The sequence below is a fragment of the Scylla paramamosain genome, chromosome 25 (genome assembly GCF_035594125.1).
Source record: "Scylla paramamosain isolate STU-SP2022 chromosome 25, ASM3559412v1, whole genome shotgun sequence".
NCBI lineage: Eukaryota > Metazoa > Arthropoda > Malacostraca > Decapoda > Portunidae > Scylla > Scylla paramamosain.
In genome coordinates, this window is record NC_087175.1 from 354,547 (window position 1) to 370,000 (window position 15,454).

The window sequence follows — 15,454 nt, forward strand, 5'->3', positions numbered from 1 at the left end:
GTTAAGATAGGGATGGAGCAAGTGAACAAGAGTAGTGAGTGATAACAGATCACCAAAACTCCTCGTGCAAATGTGAAGTACCACCACCATCTTACCTAGTTGGTTGCCCTTGGTCAAAACTACACCAGCTAACTACCACACAAAACTCAAATAAATAAAACAAATAAATTTACGCCAGCTTCACAAACAAAAACAAACATTTAGATCAGAGGTTCTCAAGGTTTATTGCTTCGTGGCGCTCCAGATACATTTTGGACTTAGACGGCGCACCAACTCTGCATGCGTTTGATGTGTTTGGGTGTGTTGTAGGTGTGTTGGTGTATTTTTGGGATGTTTTAGGTATTTCGAGTATTTATTTATTTTTTTTATATATGTTTTCGGTGTGGTTAAGTTTTTGTGGATGTTTTGGGTGTTTTAGGTATGTTTTATGGTGTTTTGGGTGCGTTCTGGTGCGTTTTGGAATGTTTTAGGTGTGCTGTGAGGTATTTCGATGCTTTTAGGAATATTTTAAGGTGTTTGGAAGTATAATGATCTGTTACACGGATGTTTTAAGGTGTTTTGATGTGATAAGGATTTTTTTGCGGTGTTTCGGGAATGTTATAGACAAGTTGGTGATAGTTATTGGGGTGTCAGGGTATAGGCGGGGTGTTTAAAGTAAGACGAAAGATTTTGGGAAGGGTTTAGGGAGGGGCTGCGATGTTAGAAGTGTGTCGGGTGTTACAGCGTGCGTTGTGACACATGAAGCTGCTGCAAGAGGGGGGGTGTCTGGAGGCGGGGTTGGGTATTGAAGCTATAAGGGTGTGAGTGGAGGGATACTGGTGGTTGTAGGGATAAATAGAGAGCTATACACGAAGGATAGGCGTTACTGAAGTTTGCCCTCAGATGGTGATGCAGTGTGTCTCGTCTTAAATTATCTTCCATTGGCCAGTGCTTCAGAATTTGCCTTTTAGCGCGCGCGCGCGCACACACACACACACACACACACACACACACACACACACACACACACACACACACACACACACACACACAAATACATTACTACAAGAAGGAAAAAGGCAAAAGAGTAGAAAATGAGCGTCCCGTTCTAGACCGTCACAGGTGCATATTTGTCACAGCAAACCTACGTACACCACTCAAAACAATATAAAATGAAGTACAAATATATAAAACCTAAAACCATTATAATTATGCTGCAATAAATACTAACATAAAATATATAGAAAGAGAATAGAGGAAAAAGTGAATTGCCTCCCCGTTTTAGACCCTCCCCGCTGCATATTATCACGGGAAGTTCACATACGCTTATCGAAACACATTTCAGTGATGTGCGAATATATAAAACCATTAGATATATACCCTGAATCAAACTAAAAAGATGAACGCACAGTTACAGGAAGGAAAAAGACGAAAAAGTATAAAAGACTGCCCCGTTTTAGACCCTCACAGCTGCATATTTACCACGAAAAACCGATATACATTGCTCAGAACAAACCGTATTAAGGTAACAGCCTATAAGACAATTAAAAATATACCTCGAAGCAAACTTGTGTAAAAAACATGCTCTAATAGAAAAGAAACAGGCGAAAAAGTAGAGAAGAGGGTCCCGTTTCGCATCCTCCCTGCCAGCCATCACAGCCGAGGCAGCGAGAGGAAGAGATGGTGTCAAGGAACTGCTGAGAAAAATCACCACATTAAGCCACACACTCCTACCATACCCGGATGGAGGACACAAAGGAGGATAACAAGCCTGGGGTGAGTATTTAAGAAGCTCATACAGGCTGGGAAAGGTTTAATAGAGTAGATAAGAGTGGTGACGTGGCTGACACCTCCTCCTCCCCTCCTCTCCGGTCCGTCTCATCCTCTTATTTTTCGTGTCCTGGCGTTATTTTTAGCCTGAAATGTGTCCTGCGTAGGTCTATTTGAGCTTAATATGATAGGCCTGAATGTGGAAAGGTGCGAGGTAATTAGAAACAAGTGGCATTTAATAACAACATAATTCTGGATCTTTGGTCGTGTATTTTCTTGTTTTCAGTCGTGTTTTGGGCTGATTGGTGTCTTGTATAGACCTACTGTGGGGTAATCTGGTAGGGTTGTGTGTGGAGAGGTGTCAGGTGGCTTGTAGTGAGTGACATTTCATTTTAACAAGTTCCTTCATTTTCCGGTCTTATTTTGCGAGTTTTTGGACCTATTTCAACCCGAATTGTGGCTTGCATAGGTCTGTTTCAGTGTAGCAGGCCTGCACGTGGAGAGGCGTGGGGATGTTAGTATTGAGTATTGTTCCTGCTTCTGCCTGCTACACGATTCACAGCTCACCCACACCTCCTGCACCATCCCTGGCCCTCACTGCCCCTAGTGCCAAACAGTGCCAGAGACGATAGGACACTTCCGGCTGCAGTGCTCATGCTTCCACTCCCATCGTGTTGCAGTGCACACTCAACACCTTGCTTAAGATGTCATCACCACCACCTTCCACTTGCCGTCCCTGCTGGTGGCGACTGGCGTCCACTACACCCAACAGTCTGCTGTCATCCACCTCACCTTTGCCCTCCTTAAAAAGATAGGCCAGTTGATCATTGCAGCCTAAACAACAACATTATTATAATTTGTACCTTGGTCTTTTGGTCTTACTTCTGTGGTTTTGGTCTTGTTTTTGGGCTAAGTTATATCTTGTGTTAGGCAGAAGGTGATTGATAAAGTGTTTCCTAAGAGATAGTCAGGACGTACTCTCAGATGTTTAGTCTGCTGCACTGGAGGCTGCCAGAGGGTGTTTCCATGATTATGTTGATGGTTTGACATGGATTACACATCATTAATAAAGAAAACTGCCCATGAAAATCTTAGTGACAGTTTAACAGGCTCTAGTGGAAGACATTGTGGCTTTCAAGGATGTTCTCAAAATCAGCTGGAAGACCAAAGAAGACCTGCAGACACTGTATGGAGGAAGACTCAAGAACCACAAACAGTAGAGAAGAGATTACCTGTGACTGCAAATAGAGAAGAGATTGTCCATGACTGCAATAAGTGGGCGTGACTCGTAATCTGTCAAATTCCAGAAAGAGGAAAATAAGCATGATAAAGGGTGACTGGAGAACAGATCAGGCGGAGAGAGAAGCATGGATTAGGTGAATGGAAGACAGATTACAAGATTAGAACATTGACTTGAGTGCGGAAAGAAAGTATGGATGAATGAAAGACTAGTTATAAAAGAAGGTATGGATAAGATGAATGAAAGACTGGTTATGACACTATAGTGAATGAATGGAGCATGGAAAGAAAGTGTGGATTAGATGAATGAAGGCCAGATTACAAGACCACAGAGAAATGACTAAAGTATGGAAAGAAAGCGTAGATTAGCTGAATGAAAGACTGGTGAAAGATAACCAGATAATCAAAGCTACATAATAGAATGAATTGATGATGTTGGCAATGTTGGCGTGATGTGTTACCCTGACCTTGCACTGCAGCAACACAAAGGCCATTGTTGTGAGTTGGCCTGGCACTCAAGGTCAGGCAGAGTCATGTCATTCATTGCCTGTTGGTTGTATTGACAGTAGAAGCATAAATGTAATGATGAAGATGTATTTGCTATTGTTCTCATCTCTGCCTGTCACAATGTATATATCAGTGACAATCTCTAGGTAGGACAGGAAAAATATAATATTCTCATATTATTTTGACAAAGAATAATTAGTTCAAGCTTGAAAAGAGAGATAAGAAGATACTAGTTCGGAAATAATAGAGTGGTGAATGAATGGAATAGATTCAGTCATCAGGTTGTTACTGCTGAGTCATGAATGAGTTTTAAAAGAATATTAGACAAATTTATGGATGGGGATGATAGGTGAAAATACGTAGGTGTGTTTCATACAGGGACTGCCTCCTTTAGGCCTCATGGCTTCTTGCAAATCCCCTTATTTTCTGATGTTCTTGTGTTCTACTCTGTTATCAACTTGGCCACAGTAATCTTGCCACCACAGGACACAGTAACACTGGAACATAAGAAAACTAAGGGAAGCTGCAAGAAGCTACCAGGCCTACATGTGGGAGTCCCTGTAATATCACTGCCACTGACTGGTTTACATATCCCCACTTGTTATAATGCAGTATATTTATTAGTCTTTGTCAGTCTGTTTGGTTTGTCAAGAGTCAGGACCTTTGCTTCCCACCTGAGGCTGACAGGGCAAAGGGTGTGAATGGTCTGTGTGTGTGTGTGTGTGGTGCCTTGCCTGGGCTGCCCTGTGTGAGATTGCTGGCCTGGTATATAGATAGATAGATAGGTTGATTTTTATTACTACCAATATCATCATTAAATTGTAACATAACAGTTTATTTATCCTATAATTAAGTTAGAGTTTTTGTAAAAATACAATGTTTACTGTGTTAGTTTGCTGTACATTTCAGAATAAGACGCAATCTTATATATACTTTCCATTGGTTCTCATTAGCATTACTGTACATTTATTTACTTACTTATTTATTCATTTATTTTTGTCATCCCTCAGAAATCATTAAGTTTACTATATGTTTAAAAGCAACACACAAACTTGTATATCTTCAATTGGCTCTCATTACCATTACTGTGCTTAATATCCTTTGTTTTATGTCCCCCGCAGGATCAAAAAGAAAATTCAGAAGCCAAGAAGATGGGGAAGGGTGGGCTGGAGGTGTGCGAGGGAGGCAAGAAGAGTGTGGGGTGAGTAACTGACTGATTGATTGATTGATTGATTGGCTGACTAACCAACTTCTTGAGTAACTGATTGATTGATTGCATTCTTGACTTATTGGCTGACTGTTAAGTTGAGTACTTGACTTTATGACTAACTGACTGATTAAATAATTGACTGATGAACTATTTGAGCATTTGACTGAGTAACAATTAGACCAACTTTTCATTGAATCACTTAACCTATTAACTTGGTGATGATTTGAATATTTTATGATACAAGACAGAAGACAAGTGAACACAGTTTCTTGCTACTCCATAAACCTTGCATCTTTTTAAACGTAGACATAATTTAAGTTATGCTATCAATATTTAACCTCTTTTTATGTATACAATTAGTTTAACTCGCTCATAAACAGAGGTACTGCCACATGTAGACCTTAAGATTATGTGGGACTGCCAGCTTAGTATATAGATAGATAGATGTTCATATATTCTTAACTCGTACAAAAAGAAAAATAAGTACATGAATAATTACCATAATTTCCCCATCACTAGGTCAGCAGAGGTGACAGAAAATGGCAAACCAGAAGCACAGCATATTAAGGAGGACACAGAAGCAGGACTGAAGAAAGAGGCGGAGGAGAAGATAAAGGAAAACATCACCAAAGAAGAGGAGGGCCAGACAGACTGCGACACACAAACAAACACACCAGAGAAGAAGAAAATGCAGAAAATCAAAACAGAAAGAGTGGGAGGAGGGGCAGAAGGAGCAACAAGCAGGGAGGATAAGGAAGTGGATGAGGAGGAGGAAGAGGAAGGGGAGGAGGAAGAGGAAGAGGAGGATGTGTTTGCAGGGCTGTCCACCTTTGCTGGGGAGGTGTTCGGCACGCTGGCCACCCCTACCGACCCTCTGTCAGGCGAGGAGAGGAGCCCCAGACCCCTCTCACTCAATGGGTCCGACCTCTCCTCCACCATGAGGCTCCTGCAGGTACTGTAGCTACTATTATTATTATCATTGCTATTGCTACTTATACTACTACTACTACTACTACTACTACTACTACTACTACTACTACTACCACCATCACCAGCAAACCTAAGCAATTACCAACACGACCACATACCCTAACATTTAACTACTACTACCACCACCACCCACAGGATCTGGTGACCTACGACGAGGATGACCCTGAGATGACCTACTGCCCTGGGCCGCTGGATGGGCAGGGTCGTCTTGCTGCCGTGTCACACCTGCTGGCAGCGCTGGTCACCACACTTGACCCTCAACACCTGCGCCGCCTCGCCTCCCGTATCATGTCTGACACGTGTCTCTGGGTGTCCAGGCTCTTCAGGTGTGTGTGTGTGTGTGTGTGTGTGTGTCACTTTTAAAATCTTCCTTTCTTCTTTAAAACTTTCTTTCTCTCCATCTTTGTGTGTCAAGCTGAAATTTCTTCTTTATTTCTTTTAAAACCTTTTAAACTCTCTGCATTCTTGAAAACCTTCCTTCATCCTCTTTTTCTCCTTTGTCCTTCCTAATAATCTCTCGTCTCATCCACTCCAGGCACTTTGAGTCAACCGCTTACATCCATGAGGATGTGCGTGAGGGCGTGGTGCGGGTGTGCCGGATGCTGCTGCATGCCCGCTACCCACGCCTGGCCTCAGAGGGCTTCCAGGCGCTGTATGCACGGCCGCCTGTCATCTACACTAGCAGCACTGTCCGCCCTGGCCTGCCCAACCACCTGGCAAACATGGTGAGACAGTGAACCAAAGTGTTATTATCATTATTTCTCTGACCTCAAGATTGGACCCTTCATGACTCACTTTGGCCTGTTTTGACCCTCCTCATCCTATTCTGGGGTCATCCTGTTTGTGTGGTTCCCTTGTGACCCTTTGTGACCCTTTATTCTTCCTGTATGACCCTTTGAGAGAATTTATTCTTCCTTTATAAATCTTTGTGACCCTCCTTAGCCTGGTCTGGGGTCATTCTGTGTGTAGTTCCATTGTGACCCTTTGTGACCTTTTATTCTTCTTTTATGACCTTCTACGAACCTCTGTGACCCTCCTCAGCTTGGTTTGGGGTCGTCCTGTGTGCGTGTGGTGCCCTGCAACTCAGTGGTGGGGTCGCCGCTGGCCATGGACGTGGCCGCACTGGACCGCATGATGGTGGAGGACTCTGCTGCACAGAAGAAGCCTCTCCTGGTCATCGCCAATGCTGGTACATCTGTCTGTCTGTCTGTCTGCATGTGTGTCTTGCTGGGAGGAGGATATATGTATTTGAATGTGTGTGGGGTTTTCAAGATGCATTTCTGTGGATCATATTTATAATTCCAACCGCTACCATTTACAGTATCTGTGTATCTATTTGAAATATTTATGAATGTGTGAATTGTGTATGTTTAAGGTGCATTTCCATGTATTTATCACTCATTCCAGCTAATCCCATTTATATATGTATGTGTGTTCATGTTTGGTGCAGGAGGCGGAGCACTGGGCGGTGTGGACAGCGTGGGGCGGGTGCTGGAGCTGTGCAGTGCCCACGACGCCTGGCTGCATGTGGAGGGACATGCCCTGGCTGCCCTCACCTTGCCCAACACCCCTAACCTGGTGCGTCACTCCTTCCACCACCATCATTATTTCAGTCTTTACTTCATAACTGCCTTAATATGAAAAATGATAGTAGTTGCATTAGACCTCAGCACTTGCTATAGCTTCAGGATTGGAGTAGGTGCAAGCTGGTGAACAGTTTAATTATAGGTTAAATCATTGTATATATGCTGCCAGGCCTTGTTATGGATGTGTGTCCAGCTGTGGTGTGCCAAAGTAAGATGTAGGAAGATGAGCCAATGAGACTAAGTGTAAATTGCTGGCCTGATGTATAGATAGACAGAAGTAGCAGTATTATCACAGGTATAATAGCTATAATAGTAGCTGTGTTAGTGTTGGTAATGACCTGCCCTTCTTGTCCCTTTCAGCCAGCTAAGATTGGTGACAGCATGACCCTCCCTCTGTCCCTCTGGCTGGGAATACCATCGCTGCCTTACGTTGTATCCTTTTACCTTAATGTGACTGCTGTGCTGGGAAGTGAGGCCAGTGAATGCAGGAGTGTTGGGTGATGGTTTTGGGAGTGCTAGTGAAGATTTGAAGCCAGTGGGATGAAAATGTGAGTGTGTGATGCTTTGTCTGGGTCACCTTGTGTGGGATTGCTGGCTTGGTATAGAGATTGATAAATAGAGGTGATGTGAGTGTTAGATGTGTTAGAAATATCTAAAGCAAGGCAAGGTGTTAGGATAAATAGAGGTGATGTGAGTGTTAGATGTGTTAGAAATATCTGAAGCAAGGCAAGGTGTTAGGTGAAGATTTGAAGATAGTGGGATGATGTGGGTTTTAAATGAGTGATTTGTAAAGCAGAGTGGCTGGAGTGTTAGAAGTGAATGGAGAGCAAGTGTGGATGTGTGAATGAATCTGTATATATGACATAACCTTCAGGACCTCAACAAGCTCATCAATGACTGATGGAACTAGTTAAATGCACACTGACACACACACACACACACACACACACACACACACACACACACACACACACACACACACACACACACACACACACACACACACACACACACACACACACAGATAAATGTATGAATGGCTGAACTAATGAAATGCAGACTGTCACACACACTCACGCACACACGCATATGTTGTTTCCTTGACTGAGTGACACCCCAGACTCTGTACAAGGCTCAGGAGACGTCAGCAGTGCATTCAGCGGGGCTCACAGCGCTGAGTCTGCACGTCCGTCTATCTTGTCTTCCGCTGTGGACCACACTTATGGTGAGTCTTTCACTTTCTCATCCACTTTCCATCATTCCACCTTCTACTTCTTCAACTTTTGTCATTTTTCATTTCACTTTTTTTTTTTTTTTTTTTAGCTTTACCTTTTTCTTTTACTTTCTATTTGCTTTTGTCCTTTTCCATCCACTTTTCTTCCATCTTCTTCTTTTATGCCTTTGCCTTCTTTTCTATCCACCTTCTTCCCTTCTTTTTTCACTTTCCCCTAATTTCTGTTCTTTTCCTCTATATCCTCCTTTTCCCACTACTGAACATCCTTTCCTTCCCTCTTCCATGTTCCTCCTCTTACTCTTCTACATCATCCCTTTTCCTCCTCCTTATATATTAAAAAAAAACTTTCTTGATCCAGTAAACCAAAATAAACTTAAAGACACTCTAGATCAATAAACCATCTACCCATCCATCTATCCATCTATTTATCTATATCTATCCATCCATTTATCTGTCTATCTACCTATCTATAACACTCGTCCCTCCTTACTTCGATTTATATCTATCTATCTATATCCATCCAACTATCTATTAACCTATCTACAACACTGACACCCCGCCTCTCTCCTGCAGACGCTGGGGCAAAGTGGCGTTGTGTCACGGTTCCAGCATGCCTTTGAGCTGGGACGTCACCTGCAGCTGCACCTCAGCACCCTGCCCAGGATAAGACTGCTGGTGAGGTCTTCCTGCTCACTGTTGTTAAAAGATAGACAGATAGTTAATGGCATGTTCTTTACTTTTATATTATTTCTTGTTTTTGTTGTCCAAGGCACGACTCTGCTGGTGAGGTGCCCCTGGTTGGTCTTGTTAGCTGGAAGATATTAGGTAGGGGGTGTTAAAGATGATATTCTGTTAAAGTTTGCATTGTTTGTTGTGGTTTGCTTGTGTTCTTGTTTTCATTATTAGTAGGAGAAAGATAGAAGTTAAAGATTCTATACAAATAACTTTATCATTAATTCTTGTCACTTTGCTTTCATGAATCCATGTTTTTACGTAGTTTTAGTTAAAAGAAAAGCCAAAAAGATAACATTTAACAGATATCTTGATTATTTCTTGTCTTTCTTTCAATATTCACCTCTTATTGTCACCTTTATTAATAGAAGAAAGGTAGAGCTTAATTTTGCATTATTTTCACCTGTATTCCTCCTTTGTGTTCCCTTGCGTAATGTTCTGTGTCTTTTTGTGTTGCCAGAGCCCTGCGCCACTGGAGGGCAGCACTGTGGTCACCATTCAGGACCTCGTCAGCAAGCCTATCAGCACTGCAGTGAGTAGTAGTAGTCGTAGTCGTAGTAGAAGAAAAATAGTAATAGTAGGAGGGCAAAAGTGGAAGGGGAGGAGAAGAGAAAAAATAAAAAATAGACAGAAAGGGTAAAAATAGGAGGGGGAGGAGGAGAAGGAGGAAACAACAAGCTAAAGAGAGAGAGAGAGAGAGAGAGAGAGAGAGAGAGAGAGAGAGAGAGAGAGAGAGAGAGAGAGAGAGAGAGAACACAGGATATAAGAGAGAGAGAGAGAGATAGAGAAAGAGAGCATTTAAAGAAGAGAAAGACAGAAAAGAAAACATGAGAGAGAGATTGAAAGATTATGAAGCAAATAGAAAGCATCACATCCACCACCACCATCACCACCTACTAAGTGATCCACCCTCCACTCCTCCACCAGCAACTCCTGGAGACAGTGAGCGGATCTGTGGTATTCCAGTACATTGAGGAGGCCAGCAGCAACAGCGGCGGCGGCAGGGCCATCAGCACCAAGAACTCTGAATATTACGACAACCTCAACTCTTGGGTGTGTGTGTGTGTGTGTGTGTGCGCCCCATCTGGTCTTGTTTATGTGTATGTGTATATTTCTTAAGCTGTATTTTTTTCTTTTCTATCCTTTTATCATGTATGTATGTTTGTATGTTTATTTTATATTGTCACTCTTCTCTTGTATTCTTTCTTCTTGACTTTCTTTTGTGTGTGTGTGTTGCATAAGAGCAATTTTCATTTTTTACTATTTATTTATTCATCAGTATTTTTTTTTATCTGATCTATTTTTTTTTTATTGGTTATCAGTCTTGATGTAAGAAAATAATCTAGGTTTTGGTGTATAATCTGTGTGTGTGTTTGTTGTGTTAGAGTTGTTATATTATATTTCTGAGATACAACACTGTTTACTGGTCATTAATATTGTTACCTGCTACCCACTGGCAGCTGGGGCAGGTGGTGCGGAGGGACGTGGGCACCATCCCACTGGAGTTAGTGCAGCTGGAGACAGCCGGCCTGGTGCTACGGTGGAGTCCCCTGGAGGGCCCTGACACCTACCACATCACCTTGGCTGACGTGGACCACCTCATCGACTCCCTCCACCACCAGCTGGTATGTGGCTGTGGGATGAATATCTGTGTGTGTGTGTTTGTGTGGCAAGTTGTGAGTGATGGGAAATTAAATGACGCTTCATTCCCATTTTTCTACCTCATTTGTTGGTCATTACTTTTAAATCATGAATACTCTTAACCCTTTCACTGCAATACAAAGCAATGAGCAGCATCAGAAGTAATGTGTGAAGTCTCTTTAAGCATCAACAAGAGAGAAGGCAATTAAAAAGAATAGATTTAGCAATTTCTACTCAGTTTGGAGAGTGGATGTGGCTGTAGAACAAGTGAAGATGCCTTACAGTGATTAGTAATTAAGGAAGATGAACCAGATAAGTCGAAGGGTTAAGAGGTCTTTCCATATAAACTCTATCTTAGTCTTCTCAATGCTCTGTATAAAATCTATTATTTTTAAGATATATTTATACACCTGACCTTTTAATATTCAATACTCTGTGAACTTAAATAAACACAATATATTCCTAAAAACCCTACACTTTCTTACCAGTTTCAGTACTCCACAAACTTAAACTGTATATGTCCTTTTAAAATCCATTATATTTTCCTCAACGCCACAGTGGAGCAACACAAGACCTTCATTCTCATCTTTGGCCTCTAGTTATATAAACACTATCTTACCTTTTAAAAACCTCACATAACCTCACACAGTCTTATATACTCCTCTCTTCCCCACAGGACATCCTCAACGCCACAGTGGAGCAACGCAAGACCTTCACCAGCCTTGTCTCCTCGGCCACCAACCTGCAGCTGGTGGAGATCCCTGGCTGGGCGGGCTTGGGCGGGGTGAGGTATCTGGCCGACCTGTGGCTGGACCAAGAGACATTTACGCCAGCCAACCGTGCAGACATTAATGCTCTCAATGTACATCTTGTGTCCCAACTGAAGGCTACAGACTCTGCATTCTCTCTGGGTGAGTGATGGTGGTGGTGTAGAAAAATTAGCCTCCATCAGCTACCCTCCATCATTATCTAATCTCATATCTTCACCACTCATCACTTCAGCTCTCCATCAGCACATCATCTCCCTCACCATCACACAGTCCTCTAGTTAAGCTCACAGGCTAGGGCATTGACAGCCTCCATCACTATTTAATCCTGTCCCTCTTCATTGTTCATCACTTCCCAGCATTCTGGTTAAGCCAAAAGTATAGAACCCCTCACCATTACCACAGGGGAGGGCAGCGACGGCCTCAACTGTGTGCGGTTTGGCATGGTGACGGCCGACACAGACCTCTCAGACCTGCTGTCGCTTGTCATCACCACCGGCAAGGAGATCGAGAAGTCCTCACGCTTCCTTGACCAGATGACGGATATTGTGAGGAAAGGTGTGCATCTGTTTGTGTGTGTGTGTGTGTGTGTGTGTTTAGGATTTCAATGGATATAGTGAGGGAAAGTTTATTTATCTGTGTGTGTGTGTGTGTTTTGTTTTGGGTGTTTTTGTAAGATTTATGTATCCACAGACTTACCTTATGATCAACTAGGTGTACTTTAAGAAGGGTTAAGAGGAAGACCAGGCCTGGATTGGATAAACTGCATGAATAGACCTTTATTGGAGGTCCTCTTAACCTACACATCTACAGGTTGTAAGATTTCTCCCTTCTTCCACTCAGACCCCTATCAGATGCCTTCTTAACCAACACCTGTCTAAGGAAAGTAAATCTAAAACACACTCTGGTACTTCCACCAGGCATTGAGGCAGCCACCGAGGACCTCAAGAGGGAGAATGAGGAGAGGCTGTGGCAGGAGGGCATTCTGAGACACGTCCCTATCGTGGGGTCAGTGTACAACTGGTTCTCGCCCCCACCACCTCCAGGCATCAAGGGAAGAACGCTGGACCTCACGGCAGGTGTTTTAGAGAGCACCGAGAACATCTACCGCTACCACATGCAGGTGAGTCCCCATAACCACTCTCTCATCTCATCTCTCTCTCTCTCTCTCTCTCTCTCTCTCTCTCTCTCTCTCTCTCTCTCTCTCTCTCTCTCTCTCTCTCTCTCTCTCTCTCTCTCTCTCTCTCTCTCTCTCTCTCTCTCTCTCTCTCTCTCTCTCTAGTGAAAATATCTGAAGCTAATGATGTTTGATAGTACAGTAAAATCCCTCTTATCCGGCATCAACGGGACCGCTGACATGCCGGATACTTGAATAGAAGTGAAATTATGTCCACAATCACCACCCTACACTCACGCATCTTATCATAACAAAGATCAGCTGATCTTAATCAGCAGCTGATCTGATCAGCTGCTTAAGTGTAAGCACAACACACTTCCTCTTCTCTATAACTTTAGGCATGATGAAGGCGTCAGGCGATAAACAGTGCACACGCGGGACTGAGTCACTGAGTAAACACAGTGCAGTGGGCCGCAGGTGGCACGAGGCAGTGCACTCTGGTGGCGAGGGGACAAAGTATGCCTCGCTCGGGAATTTTAATCGATTTTACGAGTACACATTGATTTTTTATTGATTTTAAGGCTCGGGGAAAAATGTGCCGGATACTTGAAGCTGCCTGATACTCGAATGCCGGATGAGAGGGATTTTACTGTAGAAAAGGGAAACTGTTAAGAAAGTCATGAAAATATGATTCTAAAACTCTCTCTCTCCCTCTCCCTCTCCCTCTCCCTCTCACTCTCCCTCATAGATCCGCCACGGGTCAGCCCCCACACGCTCTGAGACCAAACTACCCCCTGCCCCATCCATCCAGACCCCAGTCACCCCCTCTGCCTCCTCCCCCTCCCACTCCCGGTCCTCCTCCACCACCTCCGCTCTCACGCCTGGCTCCACCCACTCCCGCAACACGTCGGAGAACCAGCCAATCGCAACGCAGCAGGACGGGAAGGCTGCGGTGTCAGCCAATGGGGTGCCAGCGCCGGCCCTCCAGTCAGCAGTAGTGGCAGTTCAGGGTCAATAGGGTGCCAGGGTGTGTCAGTAGAGTGCCAGGGTGTGTGCGGTGGCCAAGGTCAGAGGTCGCCCAGAGGTTATACAAATATACATATACATACTATACATGCACTATATATATATACATTTTAGAGAAGGATGTGATATGTTCCTTGTGGTATATATATATATATGGCACAATATCTTATTTCTTTGTTCTTTTATTGTTTTTTTTTTTTTTAATATGAATTTGTTGTTCTGGCTCTCTCTCTTTTTCTGGTTAAATATATAATTATTACTACTATTTCTACTACTGCTACTACTACTGTTACTATTAATATTATTATGGGATTTTTTTCTGTATATATTTTGCACCATTTTTGTTTGTTGTTATCCATTTTTTTTTCTCTTTTTCCAGTTTGGCGTGTTTGTGTGTGTGTTTGTTTGTGTGCTTGTTTGTTTTGGTATACATTTAGTTTCCAGTTGCATTTTTTTTTTTTTTCTCTTTTTTTTAGGTTTTTGCGCACGTTGTGTTTGTTTGTTTAATTTTTCACGTTTGCTTCACTCGTGTGTACCACAGTTTGAGTCTTGTTGCAGCTCTGACCTGTGTTGACCCTTGTGACCCATGATCTAACCTAACCTTGATCCTTTGTCCTCTGTCCTCTGCACCCCCCCCCTGACCTCCTCCCAGCCACAGTGACCTAACTACCCCCAAACACAGTGACCTTTCAAGGCAGCCACTTTTGAAGAATTAGATTGAAAATGTTTGTTTGCATTTTATTTATTTATTTTATTGATTTATCTTTTTTTTTTTTCGGGGGGGGGGAGTCATGTGGCAGCAAAATGAGTGAGTCAGAGTGAGTGAGTGAGTGAGTGAGTTTACTGAAGCTTTCTCCACATTGCAAAGTCCATCAAATATTTCTTTTTTTTTTCCCTGCACTCAAAAAAAAGAACAATATTCAGAATTTACTCAACGAATCTTTTTTTTTTTTTTCTACTCGTGACAGGAGAAAAATTTTGTAGCTGAAAAATGCTAGTGTATTGTGTTTTTCAAGATAGGAAAGAGGGTGAGAGAGAAAAATTACCGCATATAATCATCAATTTTTCCAGTCCATCTCTTAGTAATTCAATTGTGTTTTTCTAGATAGATAGGGAGAGATAGGAAATGTCTCATCTATTCATCCAAAGTCGCTAGTTGTGTTTTAGAGATAGAGATAGAGAGAGAGAGAGAGATAAGAACTGACTCATCTATTCATTCAAAGTGTCCAGTTATGTGTTTCTAGATAGCAGAGAGAGAGAGATAGAGAGAGAGTGAAAAATTAATTCATCTATTCATCCAATGTCTTCAGTCCATCTCTTCTTAATTGTAGCATTCAGTCAGTCAGTCGGTCCATTAGTCAGTCAGTTAGTCAACCAATTAGTCAGTTAATTAGTTAGTCGCTCAGTCAATCAGTCAGTTAGTCAGTGTCTTGTTCTCTCAGTAAAGAATTTAGCCGAAGAACAGAAAGATTTGCTCAATTTAACAAAAAGGGAAATAAAAAAAATATCACAAAAACACGAGAGAGAGAGAGAGATGTGTACCTTTCAATAGCTTACTTCTTGTCTCTATAACTACCTTAGCTCAAACTTCATAATTAACTAAATGAATAACAGATGGACTAAAGGAACTAAGGGAAGCTGTAGGAGCAACTATAT

The 15,454-nt window shown here is 42.6% G+C and overlaps 1 protein-coding gene across 1 annotated transcript in view; it reads left to right on the top strand.

Annotated features, from left to right (window-relative positions):
* The first annotated feature begins 1,606 nt into the window (after positions 1-1,606).
* LOC135113035 (pyridoxal-dependent decarboxylase domain-containing protein 1-like) overlaps positions 1,607-15,454 on the top strand; it is a 14,573-nt gene continuing 725 nt past the window's right edge. Inside the window, exons 1-17 of the mRNA XM_064027966.1 lie at positions 1,607-1,755; positions 4,617-4,696; positions 5,225-5,657; positions 5,831-6,021; positions 6,231-6,420; positions 6,737-6,884; positions 7,146-7,273; positions 7,642-7,713; positions 8,402-8,506; positions 9,089-9,190; positions 9,708-9,779; positions 10,175-10,300; positions 10,708-10,872; positions 11,565-11,799; positions 12,061-12,213; positions 12,576-12,778; positions 13,521-15,454. The exon at positions 13,521-15,454 is cut by the window's right edge and continues 725 nt beyond it. Of these exons, the coding sequence (XP_063884036.1) occupies positions 1,723-1,755; positions 4,617-4,696; positions 5,225-5,657; positions 5,831-6,021; positions 6,231-6,420; positions 6,737-6,884; positions 7,146-7,273; positions 7,642-7,713; positions 8,402-8,506; positions 9,089-9,190; positions 9,708-9,779; positions 10,175-10,300; positions 10,708-10,872; positions 11,565-11,799; positions 12,061-12,213; positions 12,576-12,778; positions 13,521-13,790 (2,706 nt within the window). The 5' untranslated portion in view covers positions 1,607-1,722 and the 3' untranslated portion in view covers positions 13,791-15,454. The remainder of the gene's footprint in view (positions 1,756-4,616; positions 4,697-5,224; positions 5,658-5,830; positions 6,022-6,230; positions 6,421-6,736; positions 6,885-7,145; positions 7,274-7,641; positions 7,714-8,401; positions 8,507-9,088; positions 9,191-9,707; positions 9,780-10,174; positions 10,301-10,707; positions 10,873-11,564; positions 11,800-12,060; positions 12,214-12,575; positions 12,779-13,520) is intronic.